Here is a 16,038-nt window from a genome sequence, read left to right as displayed (position 1 = left end):
AAATTTTACTTTAGTTTTTATGTTACAGGTAACTTCAAAAAATCCAATATACTTCATACTAATATGTTTTGCTTTTTTGAGGGGGAGGGAATTAACTTCGTAATATGAAAAATCTTAACATTCCCTTTTGAGCATGAAAGAATACAGTTCATTCGCATCGCAGAAATACAGAGAAACATTTAAGGAAGTAAAAAAAAAAAGTCCTGCTCAATGATAAGCAGAGTTAACATTTGGGACTATTTCCTTTGAGTCTGTTACTTGTGGATGTGTGCTTTTGTGCGTGTATATACACGTAAATTTATATACACGTCTGTATTAAGTTGTTGATATACTGTAATTTGCATACACTTTTATGTTCTCTCTGCTTTTGATTTTTTAATTTTTTAAAATTCTGTTTTAAAGATTTTATTTTTAAAGTAATCTCTACATCCAGTATGGGGCTTGAACCCACAAACCTTAGATCAAGAGTCACATGCTCCACCCCCTGAGCCAGCCAGGTGCCCCTGTGTTCTCCCCTAAAATGTTTTAAAAAAATACAGAGTAAACCCATTCACCAAGTCATGAGAAATGGTTCAAAAGCTGCATTTTAATTTTTCATTATTTGCATCTGAGTAACCCTGTAAATGTAACTCTGTAAAGTTTTGTTCATTTTATTTTCTGAGGAGAGATTCCTAAATGTGGAAGTACTGTCTCAAAAGAATATGAACATTTTTTAAAGCTTATCAAGAATGTTGCTGGAGACTGCTTTTTAGAAAACTTACAGCAATTTATACTCCTATCAGCAGAGTATGAAATCGTGCTTGTTGGCTTTGAAATACTAATAATTGTTCTTGAGGGCAAGAAACTTTTTTTTTAACCTTGCATTAGTTAAAATGTTTTAGTTTAAACTAGTTTAGCCTAGTTGATGGGAGACAGTTTGGAAGTGTAAAAATTTTTAATTTGTAATCTCTAGGACCTATCACTTTCATCTCTCTGAATTTAATTTGCAGAAATACATTTATAAATGTACAGAGATTTATGTACAAGGATGTCCATTGTAGCATTGTTGAGAATAGCAAAAATTTGAAAACTGCCAGTATAGAAATTATTAAATTCAAATACAGGCATTCTAAAGAGACTGTAATGATGAAAAAGAACGAAGTAGATGTCTACAAGTTAAAATTGTCATGCGCTCACATTGAGCAGACTGCTCTCGAATCAGGGCAGAAGCTCCCGTGTGCACATCTCTGTTTGCATGGATAGCACCAGGGGTCTAGAAGGCCAGCCACCAACCCAGGGATAGCATCAGCTCTGGGGATCAGGATGCGGGGGAGGGGTGGGGGGGTGGAGAGGACTTCTTGCTTTTTGTGCTTCCTGGATCATTTTAATTATCTCCAAAGAATATGTGTGATTTATCATTTTTTAAAAAAAGTAAATGGAGCTTGCTGTTTGTTTCCATAATGTTAATGGGGCATTCAGAAAGGCGTTGCTTAGAAATCCCAAATGTTAAAAACACATTTATAGACTTCTAAACTCAAGTTCAAATGAATATATTCATCGAGGCTTTATGTGGTAGGAAAATGGGAGAGACCGCGCCCTGTTCCCTCTGCACTGTTCCAGGCGTGTGGACTGCTCCCCGCAGCCAAATGTGGCTTCCTGGGTCGGCAGGGGTGGGGAGCGGGGGGCAGCTGCTGGCCTTGTGCGGCCCCTCCACTCCCCTCGTCATTTTACTTCATTATCCTGTTCTCAGCATGGCCTAGAGTCGGCTTCTGATAAGGTGTTAGGTTTCACAGCAAGTGGATGGGGTTTCTAAGTAATTTTTAATTCACGCCTTTAATTTTGTTCAGAGAGCATTCTAGAGAGTGTGGTAACCCAGTCCATCAGGAATACGAGAGGAATTCATTTTTTTAATTGTAATAATTTTTTTCTAATTATACAATCACTGTAGAAAATATTAAAAAAACTCAGAATAACAATAATTCTATTTTGGTTTGTTTTTTTCTAGTATTATTTTCCTCTTTTTGTAAAATTGGGATCATACTGTTACATAATTTTTATCTTGCCTTTTTTTTAACTTAACATTGCATGTGAACACATAGGAGGCCGTTTTGCAACAGAGCTGTTACATAATGAATTCTTACAGACAGCAGATAATTCCTTTATAATGGACAGTCCCCATGTCCGTCTTTTCTAAAGAAGGGTCTTTAGTTGTGCCTTTTATCTCACTTACATCCCCAGAAGTTTGAAGTGTTTAGATTTTGGTTTAGATTTTTATGAAAGTCACCGTACTCCAGTGCATCCTCCCGATCCTTAAAAGTTTTGCCGTGGGACAATGTCGGCGACAATCCAGTACCGAACGTGAGCCTCACTTGTATGTTTTCTGCACTTTCACTGTACTTTGTAGGTTTCCACCTGGTGGTTTTCTTCTGACATCTGCCATTCTGTTGTAGGTTTTACCTCGGAGGACCAACCAGTGTGCGTGGGTTCAGCATGCACAGCGTTGGGCCGCAGAGTGAAGGTGAGGCTTTCCCTGTAAGACCGCCAAGACAAGATTAGGGTCACATCTCATTTGTGAAAGCATGTACACTAGACCCTTGAACAGTGGAGTGGGGAGGAGGTTAGGGGCACCTACCAGAAGCCTCATCAGTAACATAAACAGTTTAATACTGATTTTGTAGGTTGTATGTATCCTACTGTATTCTTACGATGAGGTGAGCTGGAGAAAAGAATGTGTTCTTAAAAAAATCATAAGGAGAAAACACGTTTACAGAACCGTACTGATGGAAAATTGGTGTGTAAGTGGGCTTGCCTGGTTCACAGCGTCCTGTTCAAGGGTAACTATGCTTGTTTCAATTACCACAATAATAGGTGTTCGTATTTCACCGCCCCAGAATTAGCACCCAACACAGCATTTATCACACAGCAGGTGCGGACAGATAGATACCTGTTGAGGGAACTGTAGAAAAATGAGAAAATGTATCTAAGCAAAAAATGCTCGGCACCGACCTGTGATCTCACTGCCCAGCGACAATATGTGGGAGCGTTTGTTGTTTAAGCAAGCACGCCTCCGTGCTCGCATTTGGTATGTTTACCTACTGTGTCCTAACCTGCTTCTCCCACTGCCCTCAGGAACGCAAGCGAAGAAGATTTTTCTAGGAATGAGTGCTTGATCATTTTTAACGACAGTTTATTTCATCTTCTTGACCTACTATAACTTGGCTAAATTAGTAGATTGGTTGTGAGAGCAGTTTTAGGTGTACAGAAAAGTTGGGCCGAGAGCACCCGAGTTTCCGTGGACACTGCCCTAGTGTTGTCTTCAATCGGCGTTAGCGAGGCGCAGATTGCAGTTGTGAGCCGGTATTGGGGCGTTATTACAAACTGTATCCCACAGTTCATGCTCGGGCTCCCTCTGTGCTCTGCGGTGCCGTGGGGTCTGGCATATGCATGTGGCCCGGACCTACCGTTCCAGCGCCCTCCAGACTCCCTGCGCTCTGCCTCCCTCCCTCCCCCAAGCTCTGCCTGACAACCCCGCGCCGCGTCCTCTCTCCCTGGTCCTGCCCTTTCCAGAGTATCACACAGTCGGAACCCTACAGCATGTGCCCCTTTCAGCCTGGCCTCTGAGCAACACAGGTGTAAGGTTCCTCCTTACGTGTCAGCACGATGGCTCATGTTTCTATATTGCTGAACGATATTCCATCATGTGACTGGCGCTGCTGTCTGCTTATCCATACACCTCCTAGGGAAGGACGTCTCGGTTGCGGACATCCAATTTTTGGCAGTCATGAGTAAAGCCGATATAAACATTCACGTGCAGGTTTTTGTTTGGACATAAAGTTTCAACTCATTTGGGGAATCAGCAATTAGAGCAGTTGCTGGATCGTATGATAAAGTTGTATAATCTTTGTAGGGGAGTGCCAGGCCGTCTTCCAAACTGGCCATACCGTTGTGCATCCCTGCCGGTGGTGGATCGGAGAGGGAAACACTGTCGTTTTCCATGGCTGCATATTTCATCTTGTTGCCGAAGTGGCATCTCTTTAAACCACATGCCAAGTGTCAGACATCTAGGCTTTCTTTTTTCTTATGATTAGAAAACAGTATATCTGTGAATAACCTATTGAGTCTCTGTGCTCATCTCTAAATTTTACTTTATAGTGTAACATTCTAGATGTAGAATCCCTAGATCAAAGGATTTTGAACATTTTGAAGCTTTATGTTGCTCTCTGGAAAGCCAGTTTCAATCATTCCTGTTTCCTGGATCACTCTCTGACACTTGACATTCTATCCAAGGCATTTCCACATGTTCCTAAAATCTTCAAAAACATTATTTAAATGTTTCCACACCATTCCATTATAAAATATTCTATCCTGATTTTTTGTTCTTTTAACATCTCTGTTGTCTCCATTTTTTATTACTCTAGATAATGACTACCCTGTGCATAAATTTTTTACATAATACATATTTCTTGTCACTTGTTTTCAGAGTACTTTATTAGTATGTCATTTTTTTAAAGAGAAGTAACATATTAGGGATAGTTTTATTTATTTATTCTTTTTTGTAAGGAAGTGTTATATAGTGACTGTATGGAAGTTTAGGAGTCTATCATGTGCTTGAAAATTAAAACACAATGATGTTCCAGTTAGTACCCTATTAGATAGGCCATCAGTAAGATACTATGGGCAGGAATGTAAATTGCATCACTTTTAGTGAAAGCAATTTAACAGTGTATATCAGGAGCCTAAAATATTGAGCACTAATAATAATAGCTCCAAAATGAAACCTAGAAACCCAAATGCCCATCAACATAGAATGGGCAAATAAGTAGTGATATCTTCACACTGTGGACTGTTCTGTAGAGCAGGGTGAGCGAGTTAGAGCCGCTGGCTGAATATGGCATGAACGAGCCTCAGAAACGTGCAGGACCAGCAACAGCAAGGCCAGACCCAGAGGAGGTGTCACGTGTGGCTCTGTCCATGTAACGTTTTGAGACAGGCTAGAACGATTTGTGCTGTTGGCCAGCAGGGGCGTGGTTAGCAAGGAGAGCAGAGTCTTTGGGGGGCTGCACATGCCAGAGTCTCAGTCTGGGTGCTTGTCATACAGGTGTGTGTTCCCTGTAGGGAAATATACTGAGCAGTGTACTTAGGACGTGTGTATACTTTTCTGTACGTAGATTATACCGCAAGACAAGGTTTTAAATATTTGTGTGTTTAAGGAGACTCATGACAGACTAATGTCCATCACAAGAAATTAGACACCAGCATGACAGTAGACAGGATTAGGTAAGTGTGGTACCCATTTGATCATTCAGGCATCTAAATCACATTTCCAGGGGCGCCTGGGTGGCTCAGTCGGTGAAGCGTCGGCCTTCGGCTCAGGTCATGATCCTGGGGTCCTGGGATCGAGCCCCACGTCAGGCTCCTTGCTCAGTGGGGAGTCTGCTTCTGCCTCTGCCTGCAGCTCCCCCTGCTTGTGCTCTCTCTCTCTGACAAATAAATGAATAAAATCTTTAAAAAAAACTTAAATCACATTTCCAAACAATAGAAAGTATTAGATGAAAGTGCTTAAGACATATTAAACTATTAAGCCAGCTTTTTTAAAGCAGGGCTGAGGTATATATCTATGTATATATGTATGCGATGACTCAGTTGTTTTTTTCTCAATTATTCATCACAGTTCACTGGATGAAAGGCACCAGGATGTTAGCTGATTATCTCTGAATAGGAAAAATTAAAGGATATTTTCCTTTTTTTCTACTTCCCTTTACTTATCAGATTTTCTACAATGAATGTATTACTTTTGTGACCAGAGTAAAATAATTATTTTATTTAATAAGGTTATTTAAGAGGTGTGTAATTACTGGGAAATGAAAAGCAAACACAGCTGACCTCCTGTTACTTGTCCATTTCTGTTCCCTCTAGAACTTTGCTACTAAAGCAGAGATTGATGAGATGGCTGGTCTTGAGGTGGACAAGCAGGTTATTCCTTGAGGTTAATCTTGGAGACAACTCACTTTTGTTATGATCCATCATTTTGTATTAAGGAATACTAAGACACTTTATAAATGGTATTTTGCAACAAAGTATAAACGTTCAGGGCTATTTTTATTCGTTTTCATGTTGCTTTAATGTTATAGCTATTTGTAGTTAAAATGGAATGGATAGGAGCATTTTTTAGAAATAATGCATTTATGTACTCTCAGCAGATAGTCTTGAATTTTGGCAAAAAATAACCTTGGGCAAAAACAGATAAACCCTAAGTGGCCATGAACTTTCAAAACCGAGTCTCTTCCCTGGACACGTCGAGCTGGGATGCCGCTTCCTTCCCCGGCGGGCAGTAGACGCCGTGTGTCTTTTGATTAATAGCATGCGCAGCCCTTCCAGAAACGGCAAAGGCCCATTCTGCATTCTGTCTCCTGTCTCGTGGCCTCGAAGTTGTTGCCGAGGAAGCCGTCTGACTTGGCAGGCAGCCGCGATCTGGTCATCTGCAGTCGTGGACAAGGCGACGCCCATGAGTTCAGTTGTTTTATTCCAGCCATTGTACAGTTTGATAAATTTCTGATTTCATTCTTTTCTAAACTACACTAGCATTTTTTTCCCCCAGTTAAAGCTTACAAGATAAGCCAGGCGAAAAAGAAAGACTTCAAAGTGAGGCCAACACCGGGAGTTAGACGGGCCACCACTCACAGAGCCTGAGTGCTGGGTGTTCTGCACGTGGCCCGTGTCTCGCCTGTAGAGACTTCCATGTGATTCCGAATGCGTGCGTCTCTGTCTTCTTCTGCCCCTGTCCCCTGACTAGGCGACTACCTGGGTGGAGAGGCGTACTGGGCCGGCGGTCTGCACGTGTACACCCCACTGCCTTTCCGGCCAGGCCAGGGTGGCTTTGGGGAGCTCTTCAGAACACACTTCTTCCTCAACGCGGGGAACCTCTGCAACCTCAACTACGGTAAGGCCCGGGACCGTCAGGGCCTCGAGACCGTCAGGGCGCGGTTGCCCTTGTGTTTAAAGCACGGCACCCCTGTAGCTGCCTTTTGGTTAGATTATAGAGTCTTAACGTTTAGCGACTGGGCCTCACTTTAAAAAAATTCCTCAAGCGCCTGATAGCGGTGCTCAGAGTAAAGTTGTTGAATGAAACACACATGAAAAAGCGTCATTGAATGCTGTCTTCTGAAGATCTACTTATTCGTTCACTCAGCAAACATTTCTGGGGCAGCTGCTCTCTGCTGGTCATTATGACCCCCGAGCTGAGTTGGGTTTGCCTCTCCTGCAAGGGGGCTCGGGGCCAGAGGAAACTCATGGCAGATGCATCCAGCCAGGGGGACGTGAAGAGGTGTCTGGAGCGCTTCACAGAAGACAAGCCCCTCAGCCTGAGGCGTAGAGCCGGGCTTCCTGGGTCGCCGGGTGCGGGGGAAATGCCCTTCTGGGCAGAGGGGACAGAATGGGCCATGCGCAGAGAATGGCTTCTGGTGCAGTGAGTAGGAAGTCTACTCCCAAGCCCTCCTTTGATTTCGGTCCTAATCCCACTTCATGCGTTCTCTTTGAATATCCAGGCCTGGCTATAAATGTCACCGAAGGCCACCCAGCAAGGAGGAGGACCAGGGCTTGTGTGAGGACAGCTCTGTGAGGGGCTCCACACTGTTGGTCACATCCTCTTCTCTCTCTGCAGGGGAGGGCCCCAAGGCTCATATCCGGAAGCTGGCCGAGTGCATCCGCTGGTCTTATGGTGCCGGCATCGTCCTTAGGCTTGGCAACATCGCCCGGCTGGAACTGAATTACTGTGTTCCCATGGGCGTGCAGAAGGGGGACAGGTAGGTGCTAGGGGTTCTTCCCCCAGTTATGTTGCATCGTCCAGCAATTTTGTTTCATTGTGGACATGGTTAATCATTTTTGTCAGTGGCTTTTAAGAGTCAAGATTTGAGGAGAAATTCAATAGTTAGCAAAAGAATGAAAATAAATTTTCCTTCATTGGGTTTTTCTCCATCCAGTTTGGAGGAAAAATGTGACGTGTTTCCCCACCTCATTCTGTTTGCATTCACCGTTGCCAAGTAATGGGGGCCCCTTCACGGGTCTGGCTGGAGGAATTGAGGAGGCATTATTGATCTTGCTTGTTAAAAATGGAATGAGGTATTTCTGGTGGGTGACTTTGCAGACCAGGAACTTGAGTTGGAGGAGACAAGGCTTTGCTCCTGGCCACAGAGGACTCGTTCTCCGGAGCCTTCTCTTGGGAGCAGAGGAACCCGCCATCTTGGCCTTTCTCCACCAGTCCTCTTACTGAGCAAGATTTGCTAAATATTATGTGGATGGATATGGCATGAGGTCATTTACAGCTATAGAAATTCCATTTCTTGGTTTATATGGTATCCATTGCATACATTTTGAGAAATCCAGAAGTAGGGTCTTGGTCTGTATTAGGTGGGGCTGCTCTAACAAAATACCACAGACTGGGGGTCTAAACTACAGACATTTGTGTCTCACGGTCCTGGAGGCTCGAAGTCTAGGATCAGGGTCCTGGCCGGTTCTGTTCCTGGTGAGGGCTCTCTTCCTGGCTTGTGGGCGGAACCCTTCTTTCTGTGTCTTCACGTGGCAAAGAGAGAAGCAAGCTAGCTCTCTGCTGTCTCTTCTTATAAGGACACCAACCCCACCGTGGGGACCCCACCTTCATAACGTCATCTCATCTAAACCTAATGAGCCCCCAAAGGCCTCACTCCCCAATACCATCTCACGGTGAGGGCTCTAACATATGAATTCTGGGGGGACACCAGCATTCTGCCCATCGCAGCGTCTGTATTCTCTCTCGTTATTTCCACGCTAATGCATTCAGGACTCCGGGCTCTTATTTTTTTCTTTTTGGCATTCCGTCTACACTTACGTGGCCACCGATGCTGGTGCTGTCTGAGTCATAGCCCAAGTCTCCAGCGTGATGTTGGAGTTTGTCCTCGTTTAAGGAAAAACTGCACTGGTTTTCCTCCCACCGTCTTCTACTTCAGTGTGGTAGGTGGTGGTGCTCTTTACAGGGTAGCCGCCTTAGCAGGCTTTTAAGAAAGCACCAGTTCTTCGCTGCAGCTCGGGATCGGTTGTCCAGATCCCTTACGGTTATCCATTCACTAGCCTCTGCCCCTCAGTCTCTACCTGGGAGGCTGGTTCTGGCTGCGGGGCTGCCCTGGCACCCAGGGATGTCCACAGCCCTGCGGCCAGCCCCTCCTCGGCTGGTACCTCACGCCCACCCCGTGCCTGTTCTCCGCACACAGCCAGCGCTGGAAAGGGTTTGGTTGTGCAGGCTGGCTGCGCGGGAGCCCGGCTATCCAGGCTTGGATCCCAGCTCAGCCACTCTGTGGCTGTGTGACCCAGGGCCAGTGACCTGACCGCTCTGGGTCTCAGTTTTCTTGCATGGAGAATGGGTGCCTGTGACCATGCCTGAATGAATTCATGCCCGTGAAGCACTGGGAACAGTGCTCAGCGTTCTGTCAGTAAAGGTCGGTTCCTGCTCACGTTGTTGCTCCTGGAGGACTTACTGTGGCCCTCCTCACATAGGAAGCAAAGCGTGTTCCCTTTGGAGACATTTTCCCTCCGCTTATGCATCGGCTGCACCTGGCTGTGTTTGAGACGCGCTACAGATGGGATTTCGTTTGCTGGTTTCAGAGATAATGAAATGTGAAAACGGGCATTTTTCTCCTAGAGTGAGGTTTGCGCATTAGGTAACTTTTTAGCAGATCCCCACACGTTTACAGTCTCGGGTCCGTGAGCGTAGTCCTGCAGGCTGCGTTCTGCAAAGCCGTGTTCCCACCGCAGGTGAGAATGTGGGTCTCCCTGGCTTAACGCCCAGGTGCTAATTGGGAGCACCGGAGGGGCAGGTGCCGAGCCCACACCAACACCAGGATGAAGTCAGATGTGGGTGCTGAAGCCCCCTGAGCCTGCGCTTCTCAAGTTGTCATGTGCCTCTGACTCCCCTGGGGACTCTGGTAAAGGCAGACACTCCCGGGTGTGGGGTGGCCCTGGGACACCGCATTCCTGACGCCCTCCCTTGGTGAGGCTGATGCTTGTGGACCAATCACGCTCTGAGGGAGACCAACTCTGTGTCTCTTCTGAGAACAGTTATAACGTTTTGTGGAGGGAAGGCGATCATTGGCATTTATTGAATGCTTACCTTGTGTGAGACGCCCGGCTAAGCGCTTGATGTGATTATGGAAGCCTCCCAGCAGCTCTGTGCAGGGGAGGCTGTTACCCCTTTCACAGACAAGGACAGCAGCCTCGGCAGGGTCTGAGGTCAGCTCAGCAGCAGGACCAGGCCTGCCTGAGGCCAACGCTGGCGCCTTTCCCTCTGCACCAAAACCACGTAAGCACAGAGCATCGACACCAGCTCCTCGCTCTTCTGAGGGCCCAGACGTGAGACGCGGTGCTCCTTTCCTCCCCACGCTGCTGTCTCTGCACCTCGAGTATTAACTGCAGAAAGATAAAAATCATCTCCTCCTCGCTCATCTTCTTGGAAGGTCTTATTCAAACTTGAATTGTATACGCACCTTCCGATCTCAGAGATTGTATAGGTTCTTGCCATGATGATCGATCAGTTTGGATTAACTCTGTTAATATTAGTGCAAATTATGTAAGTAAATACATTCTAAATATTTTTTATTACAAAGAAAATCGGAAGTGAATGTGGCTTTTTAGCTGTATTGTCTGTGTCACCGAGTGACTGTCACCCACCGAGAACTACTGCCCTCCCCCTCAGCTGGTTCGAGAGCGCAGCCCCCCGGGGCCAGCCCTGCCCTGTGTCCCCTCCCCACACGTGACTTGGGGCAAGTCCCTGGGGCTGTGGGCCTCCTGTCCTTCAGCTCAGCCCTCCGGCTGTCCTCACCATGGTTGCAGTGTTGCTTGAGGCCACTGGATGTCGCTGTGCTCCGAGGATCCCTCACCCGCTTGGGAGCCCCGCGTCTTTTCCCCTATTCATAGAATCTTTGCAGAGAATGCTTGCTTCCGTTCACCTTTCAGCTTTGCCTCTCTCTAAATTGGAAAAATCTGTTTCGAGATGAATTTCAAATGTGGTTTCTTCTAGAAGGAGGAAGCATGCTGTGCACACGATATTTAAAGACCAGAACATAAGGAAGCTCCTCTGCTCCTCCAGTCAGGCAGCGGCTCTGCTCGGTGACCCCTGGTCGTGCTGCTTACAGCACGTGCTTTTTGTGCCCAGCGTCCCCTGCGCAGGGCCAGCCTGGTTACCCTCGAATGTGAAACTTGCTTTTACTCTGTGTGCGGCTTTGTTTGAAGCTTCATCATCAAACTGGGAATTCTGTGAAGTTTGGGTGATGCTGTGAGAATTTGATCTTCATTTCTGAAATTAGGCAGTAGCAGGACAGAGGATTATGTGTGTGTGAATCAGCTGTAGACGTCCCCCCACTCTTAAAGCAAACGCTCTCTAGTTAGGATTTCAGACCTTTACACAAACAGAAGTAGCTTTGAAATGTTGGCTAAATTTCGTACTGGAGGTGATTTACGGCAGGCACTGTTGTCTGAGACCTAACAGTGTTCTGTCGCTCCGGGCTCACTAAGGGCGGCCCCTGGACACGCAGGGATGAAGGAGGCGGGCTCCTGAGAGCCGCTCATCTCTAGGAAGGGGGAGATGAGAAAGAGGCTCATCTCGGGAGGGCGTGCGAGGGCTTCCTGGGGGAGGTGGCTTCTGGGCTGGAGCTTCCTGACTTGGAGGGCTGGGGTCTTGCAGGAGAGGGCACTCCAGGGCACTCCAGGCCACAGGGCAGCCGAGCCCAGGTGCCCAAGCCCAGAATGCCAGGGGCACATGGACTGTCATTCTGTAGGAGAAGGGAGGTTCGGGGAGGCACTCGGTCCCGGCCACTCTCCTCTCCGGCCTTTTCACTTCGGGCACACGCCAAGGTCTTTGAGTTCTGGTCCTTGTCTGCCTTATCCATGGCCGCGTTCCCCGGCCGGCACCTGCTGTCCCCGTGTGACTGCGGGGGGACGGTGCTCAGGGTCTGAGGGCTTAGTAGAGGGAGGGTGCCGGTGTGACCCTCATCGAAACCCCCATGGTGGCCCTCATGGTGCTGAGTGGGAAGCAGTGGAGTGCTGGCAGGGGCCTCTAGGGTGCACACAGCCAGGCCTGCTGGGGGGGATCCCAGGGAGACCCGGACGAGCTGATTCTGGGGTGGCCGCACGACAGAAGGATAGATGTTTTGGTGACGCTGCCTCAGTGGCATGGGCCTCGTGTCCCTGTGAGACGCTGTTGTATAGTAGTGGGCGCCTTCTCCTCCCTGTGATCCTGCGGTCTCTGAACCGCATCCTGTGCACGTGGTGCGGTTCGTCTACTCAGGGTTTGAGCCAGTGAGCCTTTGTCGGAATGCCCGCTTGTTCCTGAATCACAGAAGCCAGGGCCTGACTGACATTTTGTCCCGTGGCTTATTTTCAGGCCTTGTTCTCAGGAGTGAGTGCAGGCGTGGACCCGTTATGGACCCGATGGTGGAAAGGGAAGAAGCAGATCATTTCGATTCGAACAGAACTTGTACAAATGCAGCCCTGGCTTTGGTTGTAGGTCTTTGCCTTTCTAAGGACATTGGCGTGCTTTACCGTCGGTCCCCAAGGGCCTGCCACCGTCCCTTCTGGCTAGGGCACTCCTGCTAATGCCATTGGCCAGTGAGCACCGCAGTCCTGCAGGGGGTCCTAGCGATGGGAACAGTGGTCTGCCTCGAATCTCTTAATAGATCAGGGGTTTTGTTCCCTCACTCATAGGTTGGAAAAGAACAATTTCCTGCTGGTTTTCATATCGCTATAAACCCTGAGATTGGGCAAGAGCATGGGTGTTACGACAATAAAATCATCAACTGTCCTCTGAATGTAGGAGCAATTCTTTCTGTCTTTCTTTTTTTTTTTTAACTTTTAATCTCTACACCCAGTGTGGGGCTTGAACTCACAACCCCAAGATCAAGATCGCGTGCTCTGCTGACTGAGCCTGCCAGGCACCCCCTGAAGGAGCCATTCTTGTTGTCCAGTTTTTTCTGGAAATTGTCCACAACTTGCGAAGATGCTCTGTTCCGCAAATGCACTGTCAGCTGCTGTTTGGGATTCAGGATGCCATTTTTCCGTGAGGCTTAGGCCTCCTGGCGTTGAGGTCCCCGGGCCAAGCCCCTCTGTCCCACGTCTAGCAGCGTCCGGCCCTGGGCACAGCCTCCAGGTGGGCAGAGTTGCACGGGCCAGCGTGGGAGGCTGCCCTCCGCCTCCACTGTGGAGTCAGCAGGACAGGTGCTGGCTGTGGCCCAGGGACTCTAATTTTGGGGGTGGCCAGCCTGTGGCCTAAGCCTTCGTGGGGACAGGAGCCTGTAGGTGCTCTGGTGTCCGGGCCGAGGGGCCCGCTCTCCTCCTGCTGGGACTGGAGCCTTGCCACTCATCCTACTTGCTTGTCTGAACATGGGCTCGGTGGTCTGCCAGCAGCTCGAGGAGGACAACCCACAGAATAAAACCTGTAGAGGGTCAGCTTGTCACCAGTACTGTAAGCAGTGTGACTTCTTTGCACCCTTCCTTTTCCTGGGTCAGGAGCAGGTTCTGAGAAGTGGCAGGGGGACCCTGTTGGGCTGCGGGTGCTGCTGTGGTCATAGCCCCTGGAGCCCTTCCAGGGCCTGGGCTGGCCCAAGTTCTGCCGCCCTCCCTGCTCCCTTTCCATCCTCCTCATTTCTCCTGCTCCGTCTTCCCGCCCTCTGCACCCTCCCTGCTCTGCCTCCTTCCTCCTCCCTGCTCCCTCCTCCATTCTCCCTGCTTCCTCCTCAGTCCTCCCTGCCCCCTCCTTCCTCCCTCCTCCATCCTCCCTGCTCCCTCCTCCGTCCTCCCTGCTCCCTCCTCTGTCCTCCCTGCCCCCTCCTTGCTGCTCCCTCCATCCTCCCTGCTCCCTCCTCCGTCCTCCCTGCTCCCTCCTCCGTCCTCCCTGCTCCCTCCTCCGTCCTCCCTGCTCCCTCCTCCTCTGTCCTTCCGTCTCTACCTCCCATCCCCCCTGCTCTCTGTGCCTACCTGTCCTCCCCAACCCCACTGCGTGCTGTGCTTTGCCAGGTGCCTTCCACAGCCACCTCCGTTGCTTCCAGCCAGGATACCTCTCTTGTCACTGCTCTGCTCTGCACAGAAAGCCTTGCCTGGTAGCCTTAGAAATACACACAAAGCTATTTTTTCCCCCGCAGGGGTTTTATTGTTCATAACATTTCTCCCCTAGGTCCTTCTTTTCATTTTTGCTACTTAGGACAGAATTAGGTGACTGCAAAGGAGGTGGGGAGGGAGCAGTAAAGGGGGATCTGTGTCCCCACGTGTTACTGTGGTTTTTTTTTTTTTTAAGATTTTATTTATTTGACAGAGAAACACAGCAAGAGAGGGAACGCAAGTAGGGGGAGTGGGAGAGGGAGAAGCAGGCTCCCCGCGGAGCAGGGAGCCCAACGCGGGGCTCGATCCCAGGACCCTGGGATCATGACCTGAGCCGAAGGCAGACGCTTGACGACTGAGCCACCCAGGCGCCCCTGTTACCGTGTTTTTATGCTCCCAAGGCAGGTTCTTAAGCCAGCAAGGGAGGAAGGCGCAGGGCTCAGGGGCGGAGCTGTGGCAGGAGAGGAGGGTGGAGGCGGGGCGCCCCCCCAGAGTGGCCAAGTTGTTCCCCTCCCCCCCCATGGCTTGTGCTGGAGACAGGAAGAGAGGTGCTGGGTATGGTCTTGTGATGACGGGGTGAGCATTGACTGTCTGCCCTTTACTTTTTTAGGACTTGTGATGGTGTCCAGTTTGGAGCCGGGATCAGGTTCCTGTAGCTGACACACGTGCTCCAAAGCCTGCAGGAGGAGCCCTGGGACTCGGGGCCATGCACCTTCTTGCCGAGTAAATGCGCCGTTCTGTGCAGTCCTCGTGGGAAACCACGTCAATAAATTTTAAAGACAAATACTCAGAGGCATCGTGGATATGATTTGCTTTCCCCCCGGCTCTGTGTACGACGCTGGCTTTTCCAGAGGACCGTGTGGAAGGGGCGGGACATTTAAAGGTGCCCCATGTTCTTCCATGTGGACCAGCGAGCCGGAAGGTCCCATCACACGGTGCCCTGATTGCTTTTCCTCCCAGGCTCCTGGAGCCTCTGCGTCTGGTTCCCGTGCACCGGAAGTACTCGGCAGAGCCCCAGGGGAGGCCCGGGCGCTGGTGGAGGGCGCGGTCTCTGGTGATGCCGCAGGGGGACCCCACTGGTGGGTGCCACAGCCACAGTTCCGGGGGTTGGAGCCCTTTAAATGCACGTGGGTGGCGTGGAAGGAACATGTGGCACATTGGGGACACTGAGGCAGAGAGGAAAAATGTGTTCTTTAGAGGTAATAGCATTAATGAGACAAGTATACCAGCTGCCTGAAGCTACTCTAACAAATTACCACAAACCTAGAGCTTAGAACAACAAAACAACCATCTTGTGGCCTGGACGTCAGAAGTCCTGATGGGCCTCACCGAAATCAGTGTCAGCACCACTGTGTTCCTTCTGGAGGCTCCAGGGGAGAATCCGTTTCCTGGCCTTACGGCTTCTAGGGGCGCCTGCGTTCCGTGGTTCACAGTCCCATCCTGTATTTTCCAAGCCAGCTGCAGAGCATTTGCCCGTCTCTCTCTCTGGTTCTTGCCTCCCCGGTGCTTTCTCAGACCCTTGTGAGTACATTGGGCGCTCCTGGACAGCCCCGCTACTCTATTTTAAGATCAGCAACCTCGGGTCTGTCTGTGACCTTAATTCCCCCTTGTCATGTTATGTGATGGTCACAGGTTCCAGGAATTAGAACACAGACATCTTGGGGGGCTGTTACTCTCCTGCACATAACCTCGTATCTCTCAAAAGTAATATTTTCAGGATATACTTAATTAGTCACGTGAAAAAAATTTTTTTTGTAAGTTAAACCTCCTTCGAGGAGTGCCTGGGTGGCTCAGATGGTTAAGCATCTGCCCTCGGCTCGGGTCATGATCCCAGGGTCCTGGATCGAGCCCCACGTCTGGCTCCTGGCTCAGCAGGGAGCCTGCTTCTCCCTCTGCCTCTCCCCCTGCTCGTGCTCTCTCTCTCTCTCTCTGTATCTCTGTGTC

The 16,038-nt window shown here is 49.2% G+C and overlaps 1 protein-coding gene across 1 annotated transcript in view; it reads left to right on the top strand.

Annotated features, from left to right (window-relative positions):
* Positions 1–14,886, top strand: part of SAMM50 (SAMM50 sorting and assembly machinery component) — a 35,233-nt gene extending 20,347 nt beyond the window's left edge. The window contains exons 12-15 of the mRNA XM_021687794.1: positions 2,430–2,497; positions 6,773–6,919; positions 7,640–7,781; positions 14,705–14,886. Of these exons, the coding sequence (XP_021543469.1) occupies positions 2,430–2,497; positions 6,773–6,919; positions 7,640–7,781; positions 14,705–14,750 (403 nt within the window). The 3' untranslated portion in view covers positions 14,751–14,886. The remainder of the gene's footprint in view (positions 1–2,429; positions 2,498–6,772; positions 6,920–7,639; positions 7,782–14,704) is intronic.
* Positions 14,887–16,038: the final 1,152 nt, after the last annotated feature.

This window comes from Neomonachus schauinslandi, chromosome 5 (assembly GCF_002201575.2).
Source record: "Neomonachus schauinslandi chromosome 5, ASM220157v2, whole genome shotgun sequence".
NCBI lineage: Eukaryota > Metazoa > Chordata > Mammalia > Carnivora > Phocidae > Neomonachus > Neomonachus schauinslandi.
This window is presented reverse-complemented; position numbering and strand designations above follow the sequence as displayed.